Source organism: Dysidea avara, chromosome 11 (assembly GCF_963678975.1).
Source record: "Dysidea avara chromosome 11, odDysAvar1.4, whole genome shotgun sequence".
Lineage (NCBI taxonomy): Eukaryota > Metazoa > Porifera > Demospongiae > Dictyoceratida > Dysideidae > Dysidea > Dysidea avara.
The window spans coordinates 1,168,668-1,182,570 of record NC_089282.1 but is presented as its reverse complement, the minus strand read 5'-3'; the positions used below and the strand labels follow the sequence as shown (position 1 = coordinate 1,182,570).

The 13,903-nt window shown below is 38.0% G+C and overlaps 1 protein-coding gene across 4 annotated transcripts in view; it reads left to right on the top strand.

Moving 5' to 3' along the window:
* The window catches only part of LOC136237877 (uncharacterized), a 120,926-nt gene that overhangs the window by 82,896 nt on the left and 24,127 nt on the right, over positions 1 to 13,903 (top strand). For all 4 annotated transcript variants that reach the window (XR_010692625.1, XR_010692624.1, XR_010692623.1 and 1 more), the window contains exon 7: positions 7,565 to 12,431. Coding sequence is in view for 1 of the 4 variants with exons in the window: in XM_066028121.1 (XP_065884193.1) it covers positions 7,565 to 12,431 (4,867 nt within the window). In the remaining 3 variants the exon portion in view is untranslated. The remainder of the gene's footprint in view (positions 1 to 7,564; positions 12,432 to 13,903) is intronic.

Here is a 13,903-nt window from a genome sequence, read left to right as displayed (position 1 = left end):
AGAATACATAATTAATTTATTGTCATTTCGGATTTCATAATTCATATAATTCTTTAATTACATTGCTATGCACTGCTAAGGAAGTGCTTGTTAAACAAACTGTTTTAAACAACATATTACGTACAAAAGTATCTTCTAAACTGTTTCATAGTTTGACTATCATGTTTTTTCCCACAAATTCTCTCAACAAAACCTCAAAGCTGCTCTTCATTTTAGTTCATGTACCCGTAAAGCCCGAAGGGAAGGTAATTCACAAAGTCTGAAAAGAGTCACCACACTTGTATTTCAGACCACTGAAAAGAAACCATCTCAGAGCAAAGTTTACTTGTGTGGAAGTTTAATACAGATTTCATTTCACTTTTACTTCTTAAGTGCAAGCTGCTTTTGCCATTTAACAATTTTGTTCACATGGTTGCGTACGGACAAACATAGGTAGATAGGTAGTAGTCTGCCGCTGCCGACCCTTTTACACTGCTCGCTTTTTGATTAGTCAGGCGGCACTCACTGTAAAAAGGTCTGGTCACAAAATGAAGTTTAACTTGTTAAACAAGGTTAATGTTGGAAGCCAATTGCGCAAAGGTGGGGGAGGGTAATACCATCAAGGAACAGCTATGGCATTATAGGAATGGGCATCAGTTAGAGTGTTGTGTTAACACATGCGCGAAATATCCGATGAAGAGCCATGTGGTTGGTGATAGTGTCTTTCTCCCCACTCGAGCTCCACCCCCTAGGTTTAGGAGACATAAAGTAAAACATTAAAAAAAGTTGGTAGGTTTTTACTGCAAATGTGTAATCTCAGGGGAAGAAATGCACCTACACTTTTGAGTGTGTCTCCAGTGTGAGATATAGGAGTTCCTTATCGGCATTTCCATCCCAAGATTAGCTTGGGGTGTGATAGTGTAGGGTTTCTTTAGGAGCTCTAGGTGTCCATTGAAAATTCCTGTGACTATAAAGTTAGTAAATCCCCAGGTATTTCACCTCCAAGCCTCATTCAATCAAAAGATCCACTATTGTGGCTATACATCAAGTGGTCCTGTTACAAAAATCAATAGGAGAATTTTGGGAACCCTGCACAACCTACCAAAACAACCACCATCATTAGACGGCAGTTGATAAAGGCAGCTCTAGTATGCTTTATCAGTAACTGGAAGTGGCTAATATTAAACAAGTGTGTTAGGGTTGAACAAGTGTGTTAGGGTTGAACAAGTGTGTTAGGGTTAAACAAGTGTGTTAGAGTTAAACAAATGACCAACATTAACTTGTGCTCGCTGCCACTATAGTGGCAGTACCAATCACATTGCAGCATTTTAAAAATAACTTAAAATTTGGCACATGACAAGTGAAACCATAGACACTATTGTCTGGAAGGTAAATTATCTACTGTAACTATGCATGGTCTTACTGGAGTGCGCCGTTATAAACTATTTAATGTTGCTTGTCAGTTTAACCCGGTCAGCAGGGCTTACCCTGTTGTGAGCGGGTTGCCACCGTCAACAGATGGTGGTTGTTTTGGTAGGTGTGCAGGGTTCCATGGATTCTCCTATTAATTCTCAAATAGGCCCCTTTTCAACAATTTTACATGATGTATACAGCATGTTTTACTACAAAGGCTTGGAAGTAGGAATGCTTGGGATTCTAACATTCTCTGAAGCCACAAGAATTTCCGCATGCCACAACTTTCCTAATAGAAACCCTGCACTGTTACACCCTGAGCTAGCCTCAAGATGGAAAAGACAAGGAAAAAATGGGGGGATTTACTAAGCTCCCTGCTGGGACTGTCTGTGGTGCATGCTTCACCTCCCCACACCCCCATTAATTTAATTTTTTTATTGGGCAATACATTACATTAAAACCCCACCCAACAATCCCTTTGTGATTATTGTCTTCTAAAATACTAATATGAGATAGTTGGTAGAGGGGAGTGGTGTGGGTGGGACAAGATTCACTATGCCACGCAGCGCCATGTGTTCTAACACCTCTCCATGCGCCTTTTTCTTGTAACGCATGCGCAATGTTATTCTCCAATTATTGCCAACCCTTCTCACATGTGTGTCTTCCTAATCTTCCCTCCAGTCATGGTGGAGCTTCGGGTTAGTCACTATCATAATACACTCATGCATGCTCAACTGCAACATTAACCTAGTTTAACTAGTTAAACTCCATTTAATGTTTCTTGTCAGTTTAACCCGGTCAGCAGGGCTTACCCTGTTGTGAGCGGGTTGCCACCGTCAACAGATGGTGGTTGTTTTGGTAGGTGTGCAGGGTTCCATGGATTCTCCTGTTAATTCTTAAATAGGCCCCTTTCCAACAATTTTACATGATGTATACAGCATGTTTTACTACAAAGGCTTGGAGGTAGGAATGCTTGGGGATTCTAACATTCTCTGAAGCCACAAGAATTTCCGCATGCCAAAGAAAGGCAACTGCCTTTCCCTCCAAGCCATAGGAACCATAAAACCTCTGGGATATTCCCTGCACACCCACCGCAAAGAATGTCCTCAAATCAAAACGATTTCCAGGTTGGTGTAAATGTTTGCCGTATCAAACTGAACCATGTTGAACTGCTTGTATCAAACTGAACCATGTTGAACCGCTCTGGAGTGGACCTGCTAGGGATGGTTCGATCTAGTTCTACATACCTAATATAAACAGTTATGACCTTGCAATTCAACTTAATTCTAATAAACAGAATAAGATGTGAAAAAAAATACAGCTAAAATGCATATGGTGACTGTAATGATGAAATGAGGCAAGCATGAGTTCTCCTGTGCATGTTGCTCACTCTTTGACCCAAGTAGTATAATTATAAGCACTGATAACAGAGAGTCAACAGGGGTTAGGTTATGCTACCCCGGTAAACCTAGATATTGGTTGGGAGAGCAATTTAAGTTGTTAAATTCTATCAAAGTATTATATTAAAAATTTGCTTGACTGCATGTTGTATCAGGGTGAGTGTTCTATATTAGGGTGACTGCTCCACTAGAGTATATCGATCTTGCTTGACCAGTTTCTGAAAAGTAAACCTCAGTAGCTATCCACTTAGAGCTGAACCTGGATGGACTCTTACTATGTACACTATAAGTTGAACTAAACAGCATACAAACCCTGTTAATGGATGCTTTCAATGCATCTAAAGGTCCGACAACTCCCAGTTCAGTGACTTCAGATACAAACACCTGGTGAGGCAGCTCTACACTGTAGCTACACCTCAGCAAGGAGTAGTTGAACACAATTAATACGTAACTGATATTGGATCAACTATAGGTACACCTGGAAGGTGGATTCGTTGTCTGTGTGTACTGGCTAGCTCTATAAATGCTTCAAAGAATCTGCTCAAAATGTGGTGTAAGGAGGCTTGTACTATGCATTATGCTGACTGCAGGATGAATGAAGCTATGGGTTGCCATTGGAGTATAAGTGGACTTGAAGCATTGTGTCATTGTGATTAAAAAATGGAGACTGGTGTTGGGTTATATAGTCTGTGTGAGGAATAGTAAACATCAGTGCTGCTCAGCATTATAGCATCTCTCAAGTAGGAGACACTAAACCATTCATGTAGAGTACTGTACAGCTGCCTGGAATGTGTGTGCGTGTCCGTCCTATTTATCCCTCGGAATCTGCACTCACGGATGAGGTAGTGGAGCTAGCAGTCAGGTGGCTGGTGGACATAAACGAAAGAATGAATGCAGGTTACCATGGGAGATGTGGTCAGCTGTGCTATTATTGTACGACTGCTAAGTGTCTACAGGCTACATCAATCTCGAAATTAGTAAAAACAATGAACCACAGGCTGCATTACAAGTACATGGCAGCTTTATAGTGTCTATTCACAGCAGTGACAACTCTGGAATGGTCAAACTCAAATCGTACCCGACTTCTTCCACAAAGCTCAAACAACAGGATTTTTCTTTTTAAAATTACTATGATGTTATATTTGACCCCATGTAGTGGTAGATGCATTTATTTATTTTATTTATTTATTTTTGTTTTTTTGCCTGTCAAAACACACAACTCAGGCACCCCTGTTTGAATCAGGTGACTGAGAGTCCGGGCACTGTTGACCCAACGAAAGTAGACTCAACCCATTCCAATCAGCTAAGGTTTGCCACCAGCGCAAATCAGAGTGAAACTTTATCATTCAGAAGTATATTTAATGTTGGCTGCTGTTGCATACATGCAGAACATGAATGATTTGGCACAACCAACAACCTCCATGGCTTGCTTTCCCACATAATCTGTCCTACATCCTAGCCATAATATATAAGTACAATTCGATACCCCTGGAATGCCTTAATAGCTGCAGATTAGAATAATTGCATACAAGTTGTGCTGCCCATTAGAGCTGCTCTAGACAGTCCACGCCAAGAAGTTCGATAGAATATTGAAAATTGAGGGCATGACAAGCATATACCTAAAAAATATTTGATATGAGGTGATATATATATATATATATATATTGTAAATTCAAAAATGTCAGCAAAGTACCATAGCCAAGTTAAACTATCCCTTTAATTGGTTGAGATGGTATGTGGGAAAAAAGCAGCAATCTAGTGGAAGCGACAGTTGTAAACAATTTATCCATAGTGTGTTTCCAAGACCCGATAGTTCATACCCACAAGGCTGGATTTATTTATTTTTTGGTTGAGCTTGTTTACAAGTTGCAAGATGGATGGTAAAACATTGGGATCATTTGAGTGATCAAACTCACTGGCTGTTGATTGGAATAGCTACAAGCTTGCTGACCTCATCCCAGGTGCAACATGCTCGGTTTTATCTTTGTCAATTTTCCCTCTTATATCCTCTTAATTAGCTTGGCTGGCACTGATAATAGTCTCCGTTGTATCTTTGGTATGCACAATATCTATAGGTTCGAGATTCTTGAAATTGCCGACAGATTAGAGAATTGGTAATTAGGTACCTCACATAAGCTTTTCCTAACCAAATACCATCATGTGATCGAGCAACCTGTGACATGCCATTTAAAAACATTTATTTCCTTAATTTACTTTAAGTGTAATAAATCGCAAAACATATTGTCTGTATTGCCACCTTAGTAACACACAAATACATTTATGTTATTATGAATATCTACATGTACAAGAATAACTATCTCCACTGCGTACGAAACTACCAACATGTGCAACATGTGCAATTATATCTACACACATGCATGCGTATATATACACGCTGCTTATACATATACATACACCCAATGCATATAATATAATATATATATATACAGATACACACACAAACATATACCCCCTACATACATATACTTATATATAATATACTCGTACATTATACCCATATATATATACATGTACATTATACCCATATATATACACACACACACACATATAAATGGTGTTTTATCCCTTTAAGGGAGGGGGTGTGGGGGCAATACCTTTTTTGCACAAATGAAAACTCTGTTGCCATTTAAACTCAATTATCACTGTTGCAAGTTACCCTCTGCCAATTATTGCAGTTTGTACGCTAATAAGGAGGCACTACAGAGGCACACACATTCACCCAGCGGTCCGTGCTGGGGCACTGCGGACCCTGAGACCAAGGAGTGTTCATTATATTAAGGTCCCAACGGCATCTACGGAGGAGAGGAGGTGGTCGCATATTGTCTGTACTATTACCTTAGACACACTTATTAGTTGTAATATACTACATGTACCAGAATTACTACAAATGAAAATACTAACATCTAACATACACTATATATATATACATACACACACACCCATATTAGTATGTATCAGTGTTCTATTCTTTTAGGAGGGGGGGGGGGGGGGGGGGCAGTACCTTAATCTGTCCAGGTGAACGCTTTGTTACCAGTCAACACCGATTGCTTGTTGCAAATTACCCTTTACCAAATTACTGTATTGCAGTTTGTTTGCTAAGGAGGCATGTGGTAAGGAAGTACAGAGGCGCACACATTCACCCGGTAGTCCACACCAGGGCACTGCGGACCCTGAGACCAAGGAGTGTCCCTAGTAGTAAGGTCCAACGGCATCTATGGAAGGGGAGTCGCCTATGAACAATGAAGACAAATATATTGTAGCTAATTAGAACTTGGTTGGCATCATTGATACATAGGTTTAGTTGTTAAGAACGGAGCAATCTCGTAATCTCCTGGACGAATGTGGAGAAGTTATTCCGCGTTAGGGGAGCCATTTAATAGCCTCCATTGGTTCCTGTATTAGCAGTAGCTTCCGTTAAGTTCCTTGACTTTTCTGTTATCTCCGGCTGTAACGCCGCCTTACTGCATCTCTTCTCGGCATCTTTTAGACGGAATATCGACGAACGTACTGGTAGTAACGTCCGGTCTAGTTCCATGACTCTTCTGTGACGCCCCTCCTGTGTGTCCTTCTGGCGGCATATTGACGAAACGATGAATGTCTCACTGAGTTGGCCGCATTGAACTTCCGGTATAGTTCCAAGACTGTTTCATTTTTTTTCGTAAAGGCGGTATGCTAACGAAATGACAAGATTCACTATGCCACGTAGCACTATGTGATCTAACACCTCTCCACGCGCCTTTTTCTTGTAACGCATGCGCAATTTTATTCTCCAATTATTGCCAACCCTTCTCAGGTGTGTGCCTTCCTAATCTTCCCTCCAATCATGGTGGAGCTTCGGGTTAGTCACTATCATAATACACTCATGCATGCTCAACTGCAACATTAACCTAGTTTAACTAGTTAAACTCCATAAAGCTTGGCTATGTACTTGAGACTGAAACCTGAGCAAATGAAATTCATTTCCTTCTGAACCTCATAGCAAGATTCAAAACTACAATTCTGCAGTGTCAACATCACCATGACAAAACCTGTGTGATTCAGATGTTAATTAAATTCCAGTTGCACAAGTCCAATATGTGGTTGTAACCAGACCCTTTTGCAGTGAGCGCTGCCCAACTAATCAAAAAGTGAGCTGCATAAAAGGGTCAGCAGTGCCAGACTAGATAGATAGGTGCACACACACACACACATACACACACACACACACACACACACACACACACACACACACACACACACACATACACGCACGCACGCACTCACACACACTTTTACGAAAACAATTTCAGTAAACCAGGCGTGCGCCCACAACTGGCCAAAACGAAGGCCGGCTGTGGGCACACCTGGTTTTAAACAGTAGTGAAAGAAGGAAAGTGGTGAAACAAAGAAGGTTGCCCATATATTAGTGGACATTTAATCCCTAATTCAGTCGTGGTTATAAACTGAAGTTTAGGGATTTAGTATATCTGCAGGTGTAGGCAACCTTCCTTGTTTCATCACTTTTTAGCTATTCCCTTATTTCACTACTTTTTTCTTTGATCCCTAATCCAGCTTTAAATTTCTAATTTTCTTACTACTTGTGTATTATTATGAATACCTAAGTTATGGTATCATGATACGCTAACTTTAGTTATATCACACAGCTCAAACACATATTGGTCTATGCATAGTAGCCTATCACCAAACCTAGTTTTATTGTAGCTATACACTATCATGTGACTATACATTTTAAAAGCATCATTAATTTGCAGGGACTTATCGTGGATTTTGTGTTCAGAGCAATAGTACTTATGAATCACACAAATTATTTGTAGTTGTTAATGATAGCAATTCAAATTCTAATGTTGGAAATGATAGCATGAACGTTGATGGAGATAGTGACTGTATATGCAGATACAATTCACTTGAAGAAGCATTAAGAGACATGGATAATAATACTTTTGTTAACATAACTACTTTTCATGCAATATTGCCATCACCAGTTACCGTGACTAATTTGAACAACATCACAATAGCTGGTCATAATTATCCTACAGTTGACTGCAACCATACTGGATCATTTGTGTGTAAGGATTGCAATAGCATTATCATTAATCATATTAAATGGATGAAATGTATTGAATCTTATCCATGCAACCCCCAAGACTCAGGTGGTTTACACTTTGATGCTTGCATTAACTTGACCATTCAGCTCTCTACATTTGTAGCTTCTTCAATTCAAGTGGTTTCAGCATCAGGAATCATTAATGTTGAAAATGTTGAATTTTCAGGTAATCTTATAAGTGCTTATTCACCAGTATACTGTCATGAGTACAATTACGGTGGCTTACTTGTTGAACAATTTAATGCAGCTATGTTAAAGGTTAGCATTATTAATTCCTCATTTACTAATGCCAGCCCTACAGCTCAACTACTAACAATAAATGCTGCTGTAATGAGTATGTTAATTAGTAATGCTAGATTTGTAAATAGCATAAACACCCAGCCTGTACCAAGTATCTATGGCAACAGCATGGCTTTTATTAATGTTTCCTCAGAAGGATCAAATCTTACAATCTCAAATTCAACATTTCTATCAAATACAGTTGCTGAGAATGGGAGCATTTTGTCAGTTTTGTTGAATGAAAACGACTCTACTATTCAAATACAATCATGTATGTTTCTCAACAACACTGCCTCTAATATAGCATTCTTTAAAACTAGAAATTTAACAATAATCAATTCCACTTTTGAATTCAATAATGGAGAACATAATCTCATTTCAATACAGAGTCAAATATCACTTGTTACTGACCTTAATGAATTAATATTTTTAAGCAATACTGGAGGTCCTTTGCTATCACTTAACAGTCACAATATTTCAAATAGTTTTACTGAGTCAATAATTGAGCATAACACTTTATTCTCTGGACATGGGTTAGTTGCAGTTTTAGATTACTACACTTTGGATGTTCTGCTTGAAGGCATAAAGTTTCTGTATAATGATATTACTGGAAATGTGCTTCATTGTAGTAGCCTGGTAGGTAATACCACCTATGATTCAGTTAACATTACCGCAAATGCTATTCTTATACATGTACTATTTCAATCAAATACTGCTACTGGTGACATTTTGTCACTTATTGTTAATGGAGATGACTCCACTATTCAGCTACAGCATAGCATCTTCCATAACAACACTTCCTCTGGTATAGCAGTCACAATATTGAACTCAAATTTTACATTTAATAATAAATACTCAAACCTCATTGTAATAAAGAACCACGCTTTAATTGTTGCTAACCTTACGAAATTAATGTTTTCAAACAATGAAGGAGGGCCACTGCTATCACTTAACAGTCACAATATTTCAACTAGTTTTACTGAGTCAATAATTGAAAATAACACTTTATTCTCTGGACATGGGTTAGTTGCAGTTTTAGATTACTACACTTTGGATGTTCTACTTGATGGCATAAAGTTTCTGTATAATGATATTGCTGGAAGTGTGTTTCATTGTAGTAACCTGGATTCAGTTGATATTACCTCAGCTCATGCAAATGCTATACTTATAAATGTACTGTTTCAATCAAATAATGCTACTGGTGACATTTTATCACTTATTGTTAATGGAGATGACTCCAATATTCAGCTACAGCATGGCATCTTCCACAACAACACTTCCCCTGGTATAGCAGTCACAATATTGAACTCAAATTTTACATTTAATAATAAATACTCAAACCTCATTGTAATAAAGAACCATGCTTTACTTGCTGCTAACCTTACAAAATTAATGTTTTCAAACAATGAAGGAGGGCCACTGTTATCGCTTAACAGCAATAATATTGAAGTCGACCTTGGAGAGTCAAAAATTTTAGACAACACTTTAGTTTCTGGACATGGCCTTGTTGTATTTCAAGACTACTACAATTTAAAAGCTCTGCTTTCTGACATACAGTTTGTATCTAATAATATGTTGACTGAAGGAAGTGCGTTTTATTGCAGTAGCTCAGTAGTTCATACTACCATTAACTGTACTGAACTTGCACTTTTAAACATGCAGAATGTTGAGGTTCTTAGACAACATGGCAATGGCCATGGGGCAGGTGTATATATATCCCACCAGTCATGTGTAATAAATGGCTCTTACACTATTAAGCAATGTACATTTGGTAATATCAGCAATATCAACAGTGTGATTTATTATAGTGCTTCTAATCATTCACGATACAGTACTAATTTACTGATTGAAAACTGCACATTTATAAACAATCATGCTACAGCACTTTATCTTGTCAATTCTAGTTTAAAATTTGAAAAGGGGTTTACCTTATTTCAAAATAATACTGCCGAACATGGAGCAGCACTGTATTTGGATCTAAACTCAAAAATAACATTTGGTTTACATTCTGAAATATTGTTCAGCAAAAATGAAGCAAGACGCTATGGGGGAGCCATTTTTTGCAGTGTATCAGTTGATAGTGATTGCTATAAAAATATCAGTGACGCTTTGTTAGTGTTAAGCGGTGATAATGGTATGATCCAATTCAAAGAGAATGCAGCTGGTGCTGGAGGAGATTCGGTGTATTTTAGTGTACAGCAATCATGTGATGAACACTTTCAGTCTATATCAAATATCACACAACATTCATTCAGTGAACAAATGGTCACTTCACCAAAAGAATTGCAGCTAAATTCTCCTGCAAGTTTAATAAATTATACCAATATAACAGAATTCATAAACTCTACTAATCCAGCTTATTTAATTCCTAACATTATGCGTGGTCAAGACATTACAGTTCCAAGTTGTTTACTAGGTTACAATAAAAAACCTGCTAGTGTAGCGCCTTTCCTGATTTCTCATATCCAAGGCACTGGTGAACAGTATCTCCTCAATGGAAGTAGAGGTTTATCAATTGGTTGTCAATCTCTTCAAGGAATTAGTAACCTTCGAATTACTGGTAACCAATCTTCTAACCGCACTTCAAACAGTTACCATTTTAAGGTGATTGATGACAATAATGAACTAAAGAATATTACTTTTGATAACGATTTTACTACTATTCAATTAAATTCATTGTATGACACCACATATGCACTGAAACCAATTGTGGTAAATTTGATAATAGAAATATCTGCTAATTGTCATGCTGGATTTCACTACAATCAAGATAAGTGTGTTTGCTACACCACAGATGATGTTATTTCGTGTGCTGGTAGTAATGCTACAGTCAGAAGAGGCTACTGGTTTGGTACTGTTAATAAAGCAACTGTATCATTTTGTCCTGTAAACTATTGCAACTTTGATAGATGTGAGGCTACAACTACATTCTGTCCTCTATCACCATCAATAGATGATCAGTGTAGTTCACACAGATCTGGTGCAGCTTGTGGAAATTGTAAAAATGGCTATACTTTGTCATTTGATTCCGTTGATTGTGTTGACATTAATAAATGCACTGCAGGGTACATAACACTGATAGTTACAATGACAATTCTGTACTGGATATTAACCATTGTGATGGTATTTGTAGTGATGTACTTTAAAGTTGGAATTGGATACTTTTACAGTTTAACATTCTATTACAGTGTTATTGACATTTTATTGGGGCAAGCCTTACATACTTCTGATGCTCTCAATCAAATGGTGACAATTTTGTCTAGCCTTGCTAGATTAACTCCACAGTTCCTGGGACAACTTTGCTTTGTAAAAGAATTAAGTGGAATCGATCAACAGTATATCCATTATATACACTCATTGGCTGTTTTATTTATTTTGCTGCTCTTAAGTATGTCAGCAAGATTTTCTCCCAGGTTTTCACTGTTTGTCAGTAGAGGAGTAATCCATGTAATTTGCTTTCTGATGTTGTTGTCATACACTTCAATAGCATCAACTTCATTGTTGTTAATGAGACCACTAACATTTACAGGAATAGACAAAACTTACACATACCTATCCCCAGACATCGAATACTTTCATGGACGTCACTTGGTTTACGGGTTAGTGGCCATGGCCTGTGGTGTAGTAGTCGTAATTGGCCTTCCTCTTCTGCTTTTGCTGGAGCCATTTTTCAATCGTAAAATAAACTTTGCCAGGATAAAACCTCTCCTTGACCAGTTTCAAGGACATTACAAAGACAGGTATTGCTATTTTGCTTCCTATTATATGATTGGTCGACTAGTAATGCTTATTATTGTTAACATAAATATTAACAATGTTTTCACTGTGGCATATTTGCAGCTTGGTGTACTTGTAATAATGACATTAGTACACATCATTGTAAGGCCGTACGCTAAGAATATTTTAAATGTTATTGATGGCTTTGTGCTGCTCACTACTATCATGGTGGCTATGATACAACCATTTGAGGCTTCAAATGGATTCACCACTGACACAGTAGTTGGATTATCATTCTTTTTAGTGTTGTTGCCACTGCTTATTTTCATAGTGGTGATTACACCATACAGGAATAAGCAACAGATTAAGAAGTTTATGATGTTTTGTGTGTCCACTCTGAAGTCATCCAAAAAGAATGAAACAGCTAACAGGGAAATTGAACTGCAGCCTGCACCTATTGAAGTGTACCAAGTGACTGTTGATCAAGAGTTGAGGGAGTCTATACCAACTACCATTGTGTAAGTTACCATATAAGGTACATAGCTACAGCATCATTTATTGTTATTGATTGTATGTTTGTATTGCCATGCGTTGGTAATTGCAATGAGCCGCACGACACACTACCATGTGTCTTGATTCCTACTTCGACCATGTTCGTTTACTAATGCTAATTACTGATATATAGGCTAAAGGAATTAAGTTCGCACTTCAGGTGATGATCCATCTGGCTTATTGTAATGATCCCTACTAGCCTGTTAAATTCTTTACACTTCTTAATCTACGATGACAGTTTGTATTATTTTACAATGTACTGTATTAGAAATACCTCAGAGCAGAGGTGTAGACAGTGTTTATTCTAGGATTTCTCCTTTGGGGGGAATGAGGAATTTGGGGGTGACCAGGTAAAAGTCTGTTATATAGTTTTCCAAGTTCACAACTACGTATATATACAGATGAAATAGTTTCCAAACACTGGTTAGTCATTTAAGGCTATGTCATGAGTGTTGACTTTTGTGATTGGGTGAAGCCAGATCCTATGGTTGGTAGAGCTTGATGCATGAGTGTAGTAGTGTGACATAATGATGTTATATCTAGGACAACCATGTGCACCTCATGCAGTGTGTGAAATAACTTTTCCGACATGTCCTGTCATACTGTCAGGGCATTGCAAAACTTGAGTGGACATCACGCAATTTGACTGGACATTTTAAGTTTTATTGTTTCTCCTTTCCTGTGTTTCTTCCACTTGGGATGTTTGTTTCAAACATTGGGGCCACCAATGTACTCTAGAACTGATTAGTTATCAACCACTCACTGATACTGATAGTACAGCATTTTAAAGGATAGCTACTGGCCACATGAAGGGGTTTCTATGGGCCTTTGTAGAAAAGGAGCCATAAGGACTTCAGTCAAAGCCTTCTACTTGTTTTGGAATGATATAGCTATATGGTCAAACTTTGCTTATGCTGCCATAGCTTAGGATATATAGTGGCTCTATCCCTAATATGTAGATGCACTGATGCCTTGTTCATTCTAGCTTAAAAACTGGTTGTACAGGTGATCATGAATACCACAAGTAAAAGCTAGTAATTGCAATCAGGTTATAAATACCTTTTACTACTGCAGTACAGGTGACTGATACATATAGGCTGGCACAACATAGTAAACTGTTAACCTCAGAGGTTAACCTGGGCATGCCTTTGTGGTCAGTACAAACCAAAAACACATAACTTCATTACATGTCAATACCATCATGTCTGGCCTCCCTTCTAGCCCAATGCTAACACTAAAAACCTTGAGAGGACACTATTTCCGGATAAATTCAATTATGGCCGGACAAATTCAATTAGGATAAATTCAATTATGGCCGGATAAATTCAATTATGGCCGGACAAATTCAATTATGGCCTGACACCTGGTGTAATTGACTGGAAATTGTCCGGTGTCTAGATTTCACATACTGCTCATGTATACTGTACATATTCTATTA